The sequence below is a fragment of the Aptenodytes patagonicus genome, chromosome 15 (assembly GCF_965638725.1).
Source record: "Aptenodytes patagonicus chromosome 15, bAptPat1.pri.cur, whole genome shotgun sequence".
Lineage (NCBI taxonomy): Eukaryota > Metazoa > Chordata > Aves > Sphenisciformes > Spheniscidae > Aptenodytes > Aptenodytes patagonicus.
In genome coordinates this window covers 13012854-13030440 of record NC_134963.1, presented here as the reverse complement: position 1 = coordinate 13030440, position 17587 = coordinate 13012854, and the positions used below count along the sequence as shown (strand labels likewise).

The window sequence follows — 17587 nt, the reverse complement described above, 5'->3', positions numbered from 1 at the left end:
AGAGTTCACCCCCGGCTTGCCACCTTCCACCTCCAGATGCTGGACAGCAGAGGAAATAGAGCCTCAAAAAAGATTTGGCAGCTTGTAACCTTTATTTTTAGTTTTTTAAAATTATTTAAAAAGCATAATTAGAAACTTTCATTACAGAAATAATCCTAGCAAACCAGTTAGACATTCCATTGCTCAACATTTAGGAAACTTCACATCAGCACCACTAGAGACACAGTCCCCACCCCTTCCAATTGAATAGTCAGTGGCAAGAGCAGAGAGAGAACTGCTCCTCTACAGCCAGCTCCAGGAAAAAATAAAAAAAAAATCCCACTTCAAGCCAGGAAGTTGGACACCTGGATTGGCAGAGTTCAAACCGTGGCCACAAAGACCTCGACTCAAAGAGGACCAATCTTTCCATATAAGAGAACACTCCAGGCTTGGGTGCACCATTTCCTCATTTTATTGCATCATTTCCAGTAAATTCAGACATTTTCTTTGCTTCTGCCTATATGAAGTTACTCCCTCCTAGATCTGCACACACGCTACCACAAGAGTCCCAAAGTAACGCGGCTGGGCGCTTTAATCTGAAAGTGGTAACCGTCACAGGACAGCTTCATTTCAACAGGAAGGCTTTGAGGACTGACCCCGCTCCTTCCTTGGGCACACGCCACATTCGACATCAGAAAGCAGACAGGATGGACTGGTCTAACTCAAGCCGCCACTTTCCATAGCCGCTCAAGTCTTACAATTATCAGAGCTCACGCTAGCAATATCATCCCAGCTCATCCTTATTCTTGGGTTACCAATGAAAGATATGTGAAGAAAAGAGACGGGTGAAGGCAGCTGGATACACACTCCCAGCACCTGAACTGATTAAAAAAAGAAAATGTGTTACACATTCATTGTTTGCGTTTTTTAAAAAGTCTTTAAAGTGATTGATTGTGATGTGATTGTATGATTAGGGCTCTTACCACAACCCATAAAATCTAAAAAAATGCAGGCAAAATAAGTGACTAAAATTTAGCCTCTCCTGGGGGAGGGGGAGGAAGGGAGAAAAGTGGGCTGATTCAAAGCTCATGGACATTGGTGAATCATATCCTACCAAACTACAGCCAGCAATTCCACAGGGCCACTTACTGACAAACTGAGTACGTCCACCTTCAAGGTCTTAAAGGAAGTCATACCCTCCATGCCTTTTAGTCATTTTTAAGGAAAAATTCTTCTTTTTATTATTATTATTCAGGCAATTATTCAGGTGCTGAGCATGTACTTTCAGCCCAGACATTTGATATTTTAGTTACACGCGCATACACTCTCCACCTTTAACTACATCTATTCAGGCCGATGAACTGAGCCCTTGTTTTCCCAGAAAGGCCAACAAGGGCCAGGAAAACGTTGCTGAGCATAGCGAGACCAGTTTGTTTCCAAGGGTGATCCTCCACCACCACATAACCCAAGCAAGCAAGCTTCCCATTTCTTTACATTAAACAGCAGTCCTCCTTTCTAACAGAAGAATCCTGGGAATGATCCTGCAGCAGCTTTCATATTCAGACATCAATCCAGAACAGCTGGATTTATTTTCATGCCTTTTCCTCTCTCAAAAACAAAAGTTTGCCACCAAAATTCACATTCAAGTTCAGATCACCTATTTGTGGACAGGGCAACGAGGAGAAGTTTGGGTTTTTTTGGCAGAATCACATGGGTTTTGTTGTTCTCAAAAGAAACGGACCCTCACTTAGGACCCTGGCAGAACCAGAAGCAAAGGTCAAAGGAGTTAAACTTTGTGTTGTGTTGTTTTTTTTTTTTTTAAAAAAAAAAAGGTTTTATCCAAATAAATCCCACTTCTGCAGGTCAGTTTGTTTTTCAGTATCTTGATACAAACTAAAGGAGAGCACAGGTACAGCCGGGCTGCAGCACGAGAAGGTGAAACTCAAGGACCCAGCCACAAATCTGGATCATGGCAAACTGAAATTCAAGGCCCCAGCAGCAGCACCAGCTGCCAGCCCAGGGGCTGGTGAAGTGAAACCCCAGGCTCCAGCAGCATCACCTGCAATCCTGGTACCTAGAAAAAACAAAGCCTGAGCCCCAGTCGAAGCCTGGAACTCCAGGTGAAGCCATAGGCCCCAGGGGCACCAGTTGCCAGCCTGGAGCCCAACAGAAATGAAGCCAGAGGCCCCAGGAAGCAGTTGCTGCCAGCCTGGGGCCAACTCGAATTAAGAACTTTGTACTATTTCTTTAAAAAGATGAACTCTGCAGTCCATGATTGGTTGACATTAAGAAGGCATAAGCCAAAGCGACAACAGGGAGGCGAGGTTGGTTAAAGCAATATACATTATATACAAACTCTTGGGTTAATTAGTCCACTTGGTAGGCAACGTCCTTTCTTGTCTACAAGGCGCACTGGAATGAGCAGGGGAGGAGAGGGGGGCAAGATTCCATCCGATACCTTCTTGGCACTGAAGTGGTAAGGTGCCAGCGCCTCTTGATAGAAAACATGGAGAAAAAATAATCTTTAAATAACGGCACAAAACTGAGAAAGTCCTCCCAAAGCCTGCCCCAGTGGAATTGCCCGAGTCTAGCTGGAGGGGCTGATCTGTCTGAGAGCAGAGTCTCTGCAGCAGGGAAAGGGCATTAGCAGCACCGCTTCTTCCTTTTACTGTTCTTCGTTAGCTTCACCACATCATTCTGTTGCTGCTGTTGCTGCTTTGCTAAGTTTTCTTTCTTTGCTCGCAGGACTAGCTCTGTAATGCAATTAAACATCTGCAAGAGAAACAAGCAAGTTCAGATCACCCAGGAGCTCAGGCTAGCTTTTGTGGGATGCTGTTCTTCTGAAGCAACTCCGCTTTTCTAGGTATTTCAATAACGGCTCCGAGATCTTCCCCAACCCACTACGGGCCAAGCAGAAATCCAGTACCTTCCCAACCCACTCCCAAGCTAAATCATAACACCTCTATCCCCCTTCCCAAACCAGTAAATAAAAACAGGTCAGTTTGGCAACTGAGGCCAGGAGCGAAGATTGGGCAGTCCTACCTCCTAGAAGCATTCTCCCTAGCGACAAGTCCTTCCCGAGACCATGCCTAGTATGTTAGCACTGTAAAGCTAGCGAAAATGCAACATGGGCTCCTTCATTTCACTTCCCCAACTCTTCCAAGTACAGTTGGATGTCTCTTTTTGACATTTTACCTACTCATTTGCAACTTATATAAAGCATTTTATCTTTCTTCCTCAGTGGGAAGAATGTAATTTTTATTTTTTCCCAAACCATTATCCTCAAATCGTTTTATCTATACTCTTCTGCATATTATATTACCTCTTCCACATTAATATTTTCTTTGGCGCTGGTCTCAAACAATTGGATCTCCATCTGCCCAGCAAATTTATAGGCATCTTCTGTTTCTACCACTTTTCGCTCTGGGTCATCATTCTTATTCCCCACTAAAAAAGGAAAGAAAAAAAAAAAAGTCAGTCTGGTACTTCAGCTGGTCAGCCCACTAAATAAGACGTTGTAACTCTCTGATTAGAAACTTACCTAGTATCCGGCAGACATCATCACAATTTTGATTAATTTCATGCAACCACCGTTTTACATTCACAAAAGATTCTGCACTGGTTACATCGTAGACAACAATGACCCCATGTGTTCCTCTGTAATACCTATGGAGCAGGAAAAGACAATAAATGTTAACTCAAGCTACGTAGCACCTTCTCAGCTCTTTCACTTAGCTTCTACAAGATTCGTAACAAATCCCCAAGTTATGGTAATCAAGTGCCCCCATTTTCTTTCCACTGGGAGTCGTTTAATTCTTTTACAACAGCTAGATCACATGCTATTCCTCTAAACCTACAGAGTTCCCTGCTCATTTAGTCTACAAAAGCAGGTTTCAAAGTCCAAAGACTGCTGTTTACTTCCTTGTTCAGGCTGTCAGGACCTTCAAAGATGAATACTGTCTTCCGGCTATGTGAGCAAAAGGTAGCGGTGCCCCCAATACGTCCTCGGAACTGGCTGTGATGTGAACCTTTGCGTTGTACAAGCCACATCAAGTTTTTGCAGTAATTTTGTTACCTGTGAAAGACCACTTACAGACTAAAATTTCAGCAGATCTCCAAATATACTCAACCCGCAGTCACAGTTCTCGAGCTCACAAAAATTTGTCTTGTTGAGCGACTGTGTTCTGATCACACCTTCCTACTCAACAGATCAACTCCATATGTGCAGTCAATGCGCTCTGCTACCTTTAGCCACTAAAAACAAGCTCCATTTCAGTTTATTCCCATTAGTCTTGGGCAACCAGCACCTTTAAAAGATGATGAGCAATTCTAATATGCAAGAAAAATATCTGAATTCAAGTACCAACATTATCACCTGCATGAACCTACTAAAGGCAGGCAGTATGCGCACCGTGAAAATGCTATATAAAAAAAAGCAAGCTCCACCTTCTCAGTTTTCAGCCACATTCACAGGGCTACCAGGTATTTTCTCTACTGTAAATTAGGCAGCTTGGGGCAGGGGGGGGGAAGTAATTGAAACAGTTGACAGCGAGGCCCTCACCAGCATCCAGTTTTTATATTCTGTGTAGCTTTAGTCTTTTCCTTCCATTTACTCCTCTTTCTTACGATCTACATTAAGATTTTTAATAAAACAAATTGAAGAATTCAGCATACCAAAATCGAGGATTTTCCCTTAAATTGTGACAGCATTTCTAGAGCTTGATCTCTTACCACTAACACCTCTTGCAGCACTGTCCCTTCCACTGCACTTTAAAGACGTCCACTGTGACTACTCTGGTTCTCTTTGATAGTTTATTCCAACTCAGCGAACACAACTTTGAACTTCAAAGCCTTTTAATCTAATCCAAATGCACTACCTTACAGAAGATCTCAAAGCTTTGGCTCACTTCTGCCACTGATGCGCTTGAGCAAGTCACTGTCTCTTCCCCACCTTTAGCCCCATCATCCCTCCTATAACAGAAGCCACCTGCCTTTATAAACCATCAAGACAGACTTGCCACAGACAGGCACATATCACATACAGAGTGCACGCATCTCCCCCCGCCCCTTTCCTCTCGTGATCACTTTGTAGTGATAGTTTCTGGATATCAATACTCCTCTATGATGCGATACATACTCTACAGAAGTAGGAGAGCCTGCTCCTATTGCCCATCTGGGCACTTTCAGAAGACAGTCAAATGTTTCTCCCATGCCATGTCTTACCAGTAATTTATACTGTACACTCACTTTCCCTGGCAAGAACTAACTCAGGTAAGAATTATTTATTCCCAGCCCATAAGAGATCCTGTACTTTCAAATATTCTAGTCCAGTTGCAGTCGGTTCCTTTAACAGCTTTAGAACTTGCTACAGCACTGCATTTGTGCTTCACTTCGTTACAAGCTCAACTTTATTTCGTAACTTAGATCCTTTAGAGGAAAAAGTATTCCATAGCCTGAATCCACACGTTGCAAAAACAATCCATCCTCTCCAGACACTAACATGTACTGCACACAGTTTTTGATGAATACTGTTTTGTGTGATAGCATCAGAAAGGAAAAGATCTCCGATCCTATCAACACACTGGATTTCTCTACATCTGAACAATGAACTAATTATCTTCAAACTCTCCCGTATCACCTAATAGTCTTTTAATTCAGCAACCCTCAGGCTGACCTACCACTTCCTCCCTAACACTGAGCATTACATTTGCAAAGACAACATTCAGCCTTTAGAGAAACGCAGTGGTTCAGTTACACCTATGCAGAGCTGCTTCATTCTGCTGCGCCCACCATAAAACCATGCCTGGTACCCCAGTCATCCAAACCAGAGGACCCAACGGAGCACCCTGCTGCTCCTACCTTGCCCACGCACCTAGGTTTTCTTCTAAGCAAAGCATATGATGTCTGGGAATAGAATAACGTGCACCCTGCATGTACAGATCCCACTCCTGAAATGTCGTCAGCATAGTCGTCGTTTGCTCCTAGGGATGAGGACTGTGGGCTGGACCAAGCAGCACAGACCACTACGGCATTCAAAACTCTGCAGGAGCTGGGAGCTCCTGCCACAAAACACTAGTATTGCCAACCACCTCATCAGAAATATCTTCCTTTGTGCAAGACAGCAACCCCTGACTCCTGCTGAGTTCCTACCAGCACACACTGCTTCTATTTTTGGAAGGGAAAATTGTCTGGCACATTGTTCTAGAAAGGTTGCCAACCCCTCATCTACACTAAAATGTCATTTTCTCCATTGGCTGACATTACCTCTTAGCAGCCCGAGAGATAAGACCGTGACTACCTTTTATTCTCTCTTAAGCCCCATAATACACATTTTTCTCAAAAAGCTAGTCATGCTATTTTCTATCATTTGTTAGATACAGCCTTGTGTCCTAGATAACATTTTAGGCTTAACAAGTATGGCAAAGATTCTCCAACCCCAAGTGCAGGACAGTACTAGAAAACAAAATCTGATTTATCCTACTCCATACTTCAGATTTCAGAACGATGCAGTGCAGAATTGCTTTTATAACAAGTTGTAGGCTTTGGTGAGTAGAGAACAGATGGGGCTTTTGGCATTCAAGGAGGAGTAGGTGTAAATTTTGTGCTTTTGGCAACCAAGGGGTAGTTGAGGCTTTGACACTAGGGAAAGAATGCCTTATCTTCTTCCCAGCCGCATTTTAGAGAAGATGGAGACCACAGAAATGACAGCAGAAGAGAAATGAAGTTCTCAATCTCAGCCTCCCATTCAAGGACTAAATGACTGATGCTAGCTGTCCTCTATATGGTAGGTGCGCTCTGCCACGTACCCTACAAACCTCAAAAGCCAGTACCTGCTACTACTCCTAGTGATAAATACATTAATGAAATACAGCAAAAAAAGAAGTTATAGAACAGTTACTCATGTTTAGAGTGTCCATGAAAGTATCCTGTTCAGGTGAAAGACAACCAAACCTGACCTGTATATGCCCTTGGATGCTTGGTAGTAGCCAACTATCTTCCATATGGTTGGAAAAGTTACCTAGATCTAAAGGCTTTACATTTAGCTTCGGTGTGGAAAAGGCTTAAGAATGCTAACATTTAAGTTGAAATAAATATCTAAGTTGCTTGTTCTACCTATACAATTATGTTTAAAGATGCTTAAAGACATAAGCTTACTGCCTTTGAAACATTACCTACTAATACTGCAGACTTGATACAGAAAATCTCCAGAACTGGTTAACCAAACTCATCGCGTTCTTCAGCCATCTGCATTCTCCCCTCTCATCTCTGAAGACTACCTTTCTAAGCAGAAGGGAACATTTTGCCATTCATTGCGGTACTCCCTACTAAAAGACACCAATAAAGTTCTCCGATTTCCTCCAGGAAATGCTTCCCAAGATTAGCATCTGGAGCTATAACAACTAGTTTCATGAAGCGTGACGGTAGCTAAGTCAGATTTAGAGGGGAGAGAGTATTATTGACTGCATCAGTTCAGTAGGGCACACATGTTCATTTTTCCAGGGGGAAAAAAAAAAAAGTGTAACCGGCCAACGTGAAAGATAGGTCATTGGCTTAATCCAGCATCCTTGTCAGTATTTCACTAGTTTGTAGTATACGTGTTTCCTTATTTTTCATTCCTCTAGAATTCTAACCAATTCCAGAGATTTCTAATAATCTGTTTTCATATTGTTCTTTTTTCAGGTTCCTGGAAGCACATCTATTGTCACAGGTCAGTTGACTAGTCTTTTGACCGTCATATCTGGTTTACAAGACACATCAATTCCATCATCTCAAAAGGCTCATCCCTCTCTTGAACATGCCATTCCACACAAATGCATGGCAGAAAGTCCCTCTGCTATTACTATTCATCCTGAGCTAGCATCTGACAACTATTATTTAAAGCTTAAATTCTAAAACCACAGTCCCGAATGAGGACAGAGTAGCCTTATCTACAAGAGCAAATCAAGTACAGCAACTGGTTGTTCATGCATCTTAAGTATTCCTGCTAATACAGCTGAGTCCTGGCATGCTACATCTCTGGTGAATTTAAATCAAATTTAGAGTTTGGATGACATTCCATGCCAACCAAATTCACACAGCTTGGCCTCTCCTCCCACTAGGCACCAGCTATCCCAGTATTTCCACATTTAATAGACAGTAAAAACAGCTGCTGTCTTTTATACTTCCCTGTCTGAAATTCTAATCTAGTTTATTTTTCCTGAATTTCTGTGGAATACTCCAGATCAACTTGATTTCTGTTCCTTAACAGTTTTATTCTGTTTTTCAGCTTCTGTAGCTGTAGTCAAGTAAAATCAAAATAGAACAACCTTTTAATGTTTCCCAATTTTCTACTATTAACTTCCTACCACCTCTACCATTTTGCAATTCTAGGTCTACACAGCAGTACTTCCAACCTATTGCTATTATTACCAGATGGGCTCTAATTTCAGTCTTGCTTGCCAGGCTTGGCTCAACATCAATCTGAACTCTACTTTTAACTGTAAAGGGACTTCCTGGCCTACAGTAATACCGAAGGAACACCTTTTTATATTCTTAACCTCAATCTAAACCTCAGTCTAGCCAAACACTAGACAAAGACTACTACAATGTTGACAGCGCACTCGCACTGCACCCATGATTTGGTAGCCAAGCCCTTTTGTAAGTACTAGCATGGTAACTGATTTGTCACTCAGTTTGGGATAAGCAAATCAGTTATGGTATTACTTTGCCAATTGAAAAAAGAAAAAAATAAAAAAAGAGAACCATTTCTAAAATCAGAATCTCGTTATCTCCTGTTTTTATAGGTGATATGTTTAGGTCCAGAGCGCCGCTTGAAAAATATGAGCAAACGCTAGACAGTCACAGCTAGCCGACCTAACAGCAAGAGGAGCCCTCGTGACAGTGTAACCAGCATTCCCAAAGTGTTTTCCTCAACACTTCAAATGCACTCGGACACAGGAACTTCTTTGCTTAAAGTTGCACAAAATTCAAATCTTTCCTCCCTGACCAGAGAAGATTCTGTAACTACTTTACCAGAGTTAAGGCAGGAAAACTGGGGCCTTCACTTCCCCAAGAGTAAAATATACCTCACTTCGGTAAAAAGCTATGCAAAAGAAAATAGCAGCAGAGTTCAAACAGGTCATGGCACAAATGCCCTCAAACCATTTCAGCTTCTCCATTTTAAATGTTAATTGAAGAAAAAAATTTACATAAAACACTATGCGAAGCCCAATCTGTGCTTGCCATGGGGCTTGCTTGCCTTACTGTATATTAGAGTCTAGTGCTCGTTAGTGGCTGCTATTTGCTTTCGCTGCTTGCTGCACTGCTGATCATCTTACTCCGCTGTGCCTGGGAACATTTTGATAACAGCAATGGCCATGCACCTGGGCTGGCAGATGGCCGGGGCATCGCTGCTGCTTCTGTGCTGCTGCTTCTGTGCTGCTGTACTGGACAGGCTGGAACTCCACAATGAACTCGAGCTGAAGGGACTGTGACCTGTGGGATGAGTCCACGCGGGAGCAGGACACCCCAAAGTGCCTGCAGCTGTGGATAAGTCCACACCAGAGCAGGTACTTCTTGAAGCGTCTGTGGCCGTGGTTATGTCTGTGCCGAAGCAGGCACAACTCTGAAGGGATTGTAGCCCAAGGATAAGTCCACACTGGAGAAGGTGCACCTCGAAGCATCGGTGGCTGTGGATAAGTCCATGCTGCAGCAGGTACACCTTGAAGCATCAGTGGCTGTGCATGAGGTCATGCTGCAGCACCTCAAAGCGTGTGGCCATGAATAAGCCCATGATAGAGCAGGTACGCCCCTGGAGGAACTGCAGCCATGGGTAAGGCCATGTTGGAGCAGGTTTACCTCTGAAGGGACTGTGGCTGTGGGTAAGGCCACGCTGGAGCAGGTATAGCTCTGAAGGCATTGTGGCCCATGGAGAAGGCCACACTGGAACACGTGCGCCTCAAAGTGACTGTGGCTGTGGATAAGTCTATGCTGCAGCAGGTACACCCCTGGAGAGACTGTGGCTCATTGATAAGGTTCCACTTGGAGCAGGTACACCCCTAAGGGACTGCAGCATGCAGGTAAGTCCAAGCCAGAGCAGGGGCAAGGGGAGGAGTTCACTGCAATGTTAAACCCTGTGGTCTGGTCCAAAGGGACCAGGTGTAATGGAAATACCTTTAAATTGTTGTAACCCATGATTTGAGTTGCATGTTATAGGAATTACTATAGCAGGAACCACCTGAACCAATGGAGGACAAGCCTTACAAGAAGCAGTGCAAGCGCAGCAGCGACCCGACCTGAGCTGGCTTCGGTGCCCAATAACTCCACGTAACACACCACCTCTCCTGTCCTGAGTGACCACCATCACAGGTGGAGCCCAAAGTCACAGACTAAATGAACTCAGTGGACATTTTGTGGACATTTATGGACATTTTGTGGACCTTTTACAGGAATGGTCCATAGACTAAGGGAATGGTATCTGTGTATTATACTAAAGGATGGGAAGGGGGGTGGTGGTTAATGAGGATATATTGGAGAGTGTGGGACCTGAGCATGACGTAAATGGTATGGCATAAGGGGTGGAGAATGTGCTGGTTTTGGCTGGGATAGAGTTAATTTTCTTCATAGTAGCTAGTATGGGGCTGTGGTTTGGATTTGTGGAATACTGTAGAAACAGTGTTGATAACACAGGGATGTTTTCGTTACTGCTGAGCAGTGCTGACACAGAGTCAAGGCCTTTTCTGCTCCTCACCCCACCCCACCAGCGAGCAGGCTGGGGGGGGCACAAGAAGCTGGGAGGAGACACGGCTGGGACAGCTGACCCCAACTGACCCAAGGGATATTCCACACCATATGATGTCATGCTCAGCATATAAAGCTGGGGGAAGAAGGAAGGGGGGGACGTTTGGAGTGATGGCATTTGTCTTCCCAAGTCACCGTGACACGTGATGGAGCCCTGCTTTCCTGGAGATGGCTGAACACCTGCCTGCCGATGGGAAGGAGTGGATGAATTCCTTGGTTTGCTTTGCTTGCACACGCGGCTTTTGCTTTACCTATTAAACTGTCTTTATCTCAACCCATGAGTTTTCTCAATTTTGCTCTTCCGATTCTCTCCGGAGAGAGGGAGGGTGAGCGAGCTTGGTTGCCGACTGGGGTTAAACCATGACACCCGTTCACAAAAGGAAGCCTCCTTTCCTGGTATTCCCCGTTCAGTGCCAGATACCATGGCTTTCTAAACTAGCTGGCATCAGCCCCACGAACCAATGCTCATTAACGCAGCTCCGAGTCGTGTCAGGGAATCTGAAAACAGGAAGGCCATTTGCTGACTCAGCACTAATTGGGGCACTCTGTGACTAGCCTATGCGCACAGCTGATGGAAGCTGCAGCAGTGCATTGCTGCCTCCCCCTCACCACTTCCTGCCCGAAGCTGCCTGCAACACTGAAACAAGAAGTGATGTCACACACAGGAACCCTACAAGGGGCAACCACGTTTTTTCAGGCTAAACACTTAAGAAACAATGGAAGTAATCCAGTAGTAATATCCGTATAGAAGCGCAGAGGAAAGGGGCGGTGACACATCAGGTTCAATTTTGCTATTTCTAGCTGTTTAGACGTAACATAGATGCAACCAATCTCATTATTTTTATGTCTGAGTAAGTTAACCAATACATCAGCTGAAAACGATCCTCCTCTCAAATAAGAGCCAAAAGAGAAGTCAGTCATGAAAGACCAAGTGAAACACCTAGGTCTTTCAAGAATTACTATTTTTTGTTAATACCCAAAGGAAACAAAAGTCCCATTTCCAAGTGTATCTCTTCCTCTTCCCCTAGTGCCACGGTGAGCAGTTCCACCTTTACTGCAATCAGTTTACAAACGCATTTTATTCTTAGTTCCCACCGCTGCAGCTCTGGGTGTGGTTTCTTCAGGAACAGGAAAAGCTGTGCACATGCTGTTCAAAAGGACAATGAGCATGAAACTGAACTTGAACCAAGGAAAAGGTTAACTTCATGTGGGCGTCTGCTTCAACAGAACTTCACACAAAGATAGCCGCTAAAATGCATTTGTCCTAAAAGAAAACTAAATATTGGAAATCCTATTCAATCTCAAAGCTATTCATTAGTTACACGACACTGATGGAGGGTTTGCACTCTGTACTTCTGCAATACAATCAGAGGATGACTTTGGACAGGCTTCAGAGACAAGTTTTCTAGCCTATGCAGAACAGTGAAGTAACACCAGTTCTGCCGTTTGGAAACTAACAGCAGAGGAATAGGACAAAACCATCATGGAAATGCACAGAAGAGTGAGGAAATCTGAAATCCCAGTTTCAAACCTAACCACAGTATCACCACCGCTATCAATTCTGAAACAGCTGAGAGAAGTCCCACTGTACAGACAGCAAAACTATCATTAGCTAATCAACTGCAACATTAAAATACCTAAACCATAACTCTAAACCACAAGATCCATACACAAAGTTACATATGACTAAGCCCAGTTATACTCACGTTGATGTAATAGTCCGGAAGCGCTCCTGTCCAGCTGTGTCCCAGATCTGTAGCTTCACCTTCTCTCCATTGATCTCAACTGTCCGGATTTTAAAATCCACTCCAATTGTGGTAATGTAGCTGCCTGAAGGGAAAGCGTAGATAAGTGAGAACCTAAGTCTTGTTTATTTTGGATGTCCCAAAGCACACTTCTGAATGCTATTTGGCAGTAGCTTTCAGATTGGATAGGAGAACAAGGTTCCCCCTATCTGCTTATCTTTCAAAATGCCCTATCAGGTCATGCTGATCTGCATATTTTTATCTGCAGCTAATACCTTTTTTTCTAGCCATAAAGCCACTATCTCCCATGCCACCCTTAAAATTTAAAACTCAATGTTACAAAATAAAATTATTCTTCTACCGCATTGGTGGTCAAGAGTAAGCACCCAAATATCTCAAGAAACTATGCAAGTATTTCACTTGTGAAAATTTTGAGACAAAGCTTTGCTTTAAATGTTTGTGCAATCACTTATTTTGAATACAGTCTGTTCTAAGAGTTTCCTCCCAATAAATTAGTTATGTCACAAATGTAACTGGTTTAGCCACAATATTCAATCAATCTAAATCCCAAAGGGCCAATAGGAAGTCTGCACAGAGTACAGCTTAAGCTAAAAAACCTAAGCTATTTCTGGAACCATGTCAGTATTAAATACTGTGGGACTTTCAGTTGCAAGTGAAGATCAGACAGGAGGGCTTGTATAGGCTTATACCAAGGGAAGCAAAGTTAGAAACTTAATGTATTCCTAGTACAGCTATCAGTGGGTAAATGCAGAACAACAACTCCTTGCCAACCAGCAGCACTGGAGCAGACCTTGACCATTTCACTTACTGAAGAAAACAAAACACTCACCTGAGAACGTATTATCTGCAAAACGCAACAGCAAACTGCTCTTGCCCACACCTATGACAAACAAAGACAGCAAGATCTTTGAATACAGTCATCATGGGTATCAGGTAACACAACAGTATTTTACCCATTCATTGCATTTTTAACTCTAACTAGGATCTTTTCTCAGCAGATAATTTAGTACCATCCACCTTGACTATTCGTCTTAGTACTCTCCTTGAAGATTTGATCAAGCACACTGCAGTCACTCCAAGACTCAGTATGCTTCTTGTAGCACTACAGGGTTTGGGGTTTTTTTGTCCCCTCCTTCCTCCAGCCCTCAGCAAACTCTCAAACAGTAGCTTTTGAACTGTGGTCAGTTCTAAGAGGTCATAAAAGAGTAATAACTAAAAGCAAGTTTACGATCAGTAGACTTATATTTGCTGAGGAAAGATCCAAAAATGAGTATGTCAAGCTAATTAACAAGTACTCAGAACACTGCTCTAAACTACTCTGTTGAATTCCACTTGCACATCATGCTTAACACCACTGCCTACCTCCCATTCATTTATGCCAAGCTGAACAGCAGTGGAATTTGGACTACTTAGACAATCAGACTAGGGTTTGGTACTATAAAGCTTATGTTATCATGGCCACAGTTTAACAGAAGCCTAAACCAAACAGGGGAGTTGGGAACCATTGTTCTATATTGCCATCCAAAATAGGCTTGTTCCACATCTAACAGGAAGGACACATACCTTTCTGAAGTTTTACCTTTTGCCAAAATGTTCCATGAAACATTTCTCTAAGTGCTTTGAGGAGCACTTCATCCAGGTTTTCCTTATATGATTGTTTGCACTCTGATCACACCCTGTTGCAAGGGAGCATTTTTCACAGTACTTCAGACAAGGATCATAAGAAACTCATTTCTGCACACCCAACCAAGGGAATCTGGGTATCAGAATGCCTCAAAGTTGTTATCTCTGCATAACATCTCTGCTGTTAATGTCCCTTCCTCTCCCTTCCCCAAAAAAAGAAGCCTGCTACGGCATGAAGAGGAAATTCAACTTCACCAGGGTGATTATCTATTAAATCTTTTCAGGTAGAAGTTATTTACACTAATTGTTTTGATGATGTATAACTTGCAAGTTCTTAATAGAAGACCTGTGCAAAAGGCATGTGCAAAGACTATGCAGAACTCCAATAGTTCTCAGCTGCTGGCATCTGAAGATAGCTACCAGCACAAAAAAAAAAAAAAACAAAACAACTAAAAATCTGCAGGATTCCAGTAACCCAGATCTCATTTGCAAAGAGTTCAAATCACCAGACATCTGGAGAAGCCGTGCTCACTTCTCATTGAGTATGACAAATCTTAAAGAAAAAAAAGAATGCTACTAAAAAATATGAAGTTACAGCACGTATACACTGAATACCCCTGAGCTCGAAAAAGGTAGCAGAGCAGTTCCTAAACTTTAACAGAGGACTGGTTATTTAGCAAGAGCTAAACCCCTGCAAAATACTAGTTGGCTAAGGTTTAAAAAAAAAAGTTTCAGCAAGTACTATGCTTCTTGATCAAGCAGCCTTGGCCTCCAGATTAATAAAAAGTAGATGCTGGAACCCACAGACTTGTCAGACCACACCACCTTCTTAAAACATCAGTCAGCCTCGGGCTACGCTGCAGAGCTGCATGGGCTGCACATGACTGCTGCTTTGCCAGACTGTCCACCGCTGCACAGACACGGTCTTGTCTATACTGGTCTCAGCACTCAGGCAGCTTCCAGAGAAGAGAAACCTCCTGAACTCAGGAAGTTCTACATGCTCCTGATGACAACGATCTCACTAAACAAACACCATCTCTGACCTGCACTGTTCACATATAGAGAAACCACACTCTTCGTGACCCTCCACCTCCTACACAGAGTTATTTGAAGAGCTGAAAAGAGAAGGCTAGCAGGGCCTCTTTGCTTGTTGAAGACAGCAAAATGAAACAAAACAAAAAAGGCCTACTGGCTTTGCAAAATCAAAATTAAAAGCAAATTTCTGTGCCATACCAGTTTCTAAACCCCATATCTTACTGAATGGTAGAGTGAATTAAAGAAGCACAAATGAATTAAAGAAGTGCATGCAAAGCACAGATCATCTGTATTATTTTTAAATATTTGGCATGAGATCACCAGCAGCTTTTCAAGATGACCTGTTCTAAAAACACACAAACCTACTACCCTCTTGACATATTTGCATACAGGGGAAAGCAAATGAGACATAATCATCCTATCTAGTATCAGTCCACTTCCTATTGTAAGGAATAAACATCAATAAACAAGGCAAGCAAACTGTTTTGTGAAAGCAGGGACAAAGCTTTCCTTTTGGGGTTAGCAAAAATGAAAACAAAAAAGAAAAATCAATACTCAAGCTACACAGTGAGATCTAATTACAACAGAGAACCACAGGCAACCCGACAACTCTCACAACACTTCTTTCCTCTCACTGTATACACTATAGGGACTCAAGAAGACTCGGCTAAGAAATTTCATTTAATAGTTCAAAATGAGGAGAAGTCTCTCTCAGAGTTTTCACCATCCTGTTTATCTTGCCTGAACAGTTTTGAAACTCACCAGCAAGCAACAGAGTTACTGCTTTACCCAGAATGCGGCATTTGGTTTTAATAATCCATAGGCTCCCAAAAGTGCCTACAGTTTTAAGCTGTTTTGAAGCAGTTACCCTTTCTCCCTCTTTAAACCCCTTCACGCAGACGCAGTTTAGTATAGAGCAAAATATTTTTACATACAGCTAAAGCTTCTGGAGGTGACAACTGCCAAGATCGTGCAACATTACACTTTCACCGAAGAGCCATGCCTCGCTGCATGCCGGGACCTGCTGCCTTATGGACCACACCTCTGTTAAAAGAAGAGGGTGGATGCCATCTTCTCCAGTTTATGGAAATTAAACTGTAAGCTGTTGGAGCGTTACCAACACTGAACCAAAGGCAGGAATCTTCCCAGTCCCAGTTCTTATGTATCTAGACTAAAGCACCAGACACAGGCTGAGTCCACACGCTAGCCCTCCAGAAGTTTCTGAAACTGCTGCAGAAGTATGTACAGGTCTATTTTCAAAAATCTGTAACTAGCCCTTATCCATAACTATTTTAGGTCTTTGCATCCTATTCTATAACTAGAAGTACACAAAGCTACCAGCTCTTCAAGGATTTATCAAAAAAAGTGACAAACTCTAGAACTGAGACTTCAGGTTGAAGCACGGAAAGAGTCTTAAGGAATAATTAAGATAATAAAGGGTATTAAAACGTAGTAGTTGCCACACTGGAAACAATGGCCCCTAGGGCTGAGGAGCAGCCGGCCCTTCCCATCGATGCCTTAAACCGTCTGCCACAGGGGAAGGGAATTCCCTCCTCATCCCAGCAAGAGATTAGCCGGCGCCCTCAGAACGTGCGGCTCCCGAAGGCTGATGCTAGCACGAACGCCGATGCTGTCCTTACTTATACCTGGCAATCTCCCTTTTCCTAAACCTAGCCACGCTATTTACCACAACGTCCTGCGGTAGCCCGTTCCGCAGGTTCATCAGATAAAAACTTACGAAGCCCAAGCAAACGCGCCCTCTCATTCAACGCGCGGGGGTCCCCCAGCGACCCGCCCGGGCAGAGCCCAGCGCCGCGGCACCGACAGCACAACGGCGGCGGAGCCTCGCCGCCGGGGAACCGGCCGCAACGGCCCCGCGGGTGCCCCGGGAGAGGGCCGCCCTCCCCGCCTCCCCCGCGCCGCCCGGTCCGGCCCCACCGCAGCCGCCGCCGCCCTCAGGCCCCTCACGGCCCGGGCGGAGGCGAGGGGCGGCCACCCCGCCAGCGGCCTACTCCCGCCCCCGGGCCGCGCCGCCCGCCCTCACCGCTGTCGCCGATGATGAGCAGCTTGAAGAGGTGATCGTAGTCCCTGGCCATGGCCGGGGCGGCGGGAGCGGCCGCGGGCGGCGGAGCGAGGGGGGAGGGGGCGGCGGCGGCGGCTCCGGGCCGGATCCACTTCCCGAACAAACAGCCGGAACTGACAGCGGTGCCGCCGCGCATGCGCACGGCCGACGGAGGCCGCCAGCTGCGCCGGCACGCCGCCGCGCATGCGCCGTGTCCCGCCCCCCGCCTCGCGCGCATGCGCGCTCGCCGCAGAACGCGGCGCGACGCGCCTGCGCGGGAAGGGCGACGCCCTCCCCTGTCGCCTCCGCGGCGGTCGCTGCGCATGCGCCCGCTCGCCGGTGC

The 17587-nt window shown here is 44.5% G+C and overlaps 1 protein-coding gene across 1 annotated transcript; it reads right to left on the bottom strand.

Annotated features, from left to right (window-relative positions):
- Positions 1-428: 428 nt before the first annotated feature.
- On the bottom strand, positions 429-17367 carry RAB35 (RAB35, member RAS oncogene family). The gene is made up of 6 exons (XM_076352657.1): positions 17227-17367; positions 13354-13404; positions 12465-12588; positions 3521-3645; positions 3302-3426; positions 429-2751 (listed from the first exon to the last, which is right to left on the bottom strand). The coding sequence occupies exons 1-6, from the start codon at positions 17276-17278 to the stop codon at positions 2623-2625; spliced, it is 606 nt and encodes a 201-aa protein (XP_076208772.1). The 5' UTR covers positions 17279-17367; the 3' UTR covers positions 429-2622.
- Between the last annotated feature and the right edge of the window lie 220 nt (positions 17368-17587).

Coding starts and splice junctions, on each gene's coding strand:
- RAB35 (XM_076352657.1), bottom strand. CDS start 17,278: ATGGCCAGGGACTACGATCACCTCTTCAAGCTGCTCATCATCGGCGAC. Junction 13,405..17,226: donor GCTCATCATCGGCGACAGCG/GTGAGGGCGGGC, acceptor TGTTTGTCATAG/GTGTGGGCAAGAGCAGTTTG. Junction 12,589..13,353: donor TGCAGATAATACGTTCTCAG/GTGAGTGTTTTG, acceptor CTTTCCCTTCAG/GCAGCTACATTACCACAATT.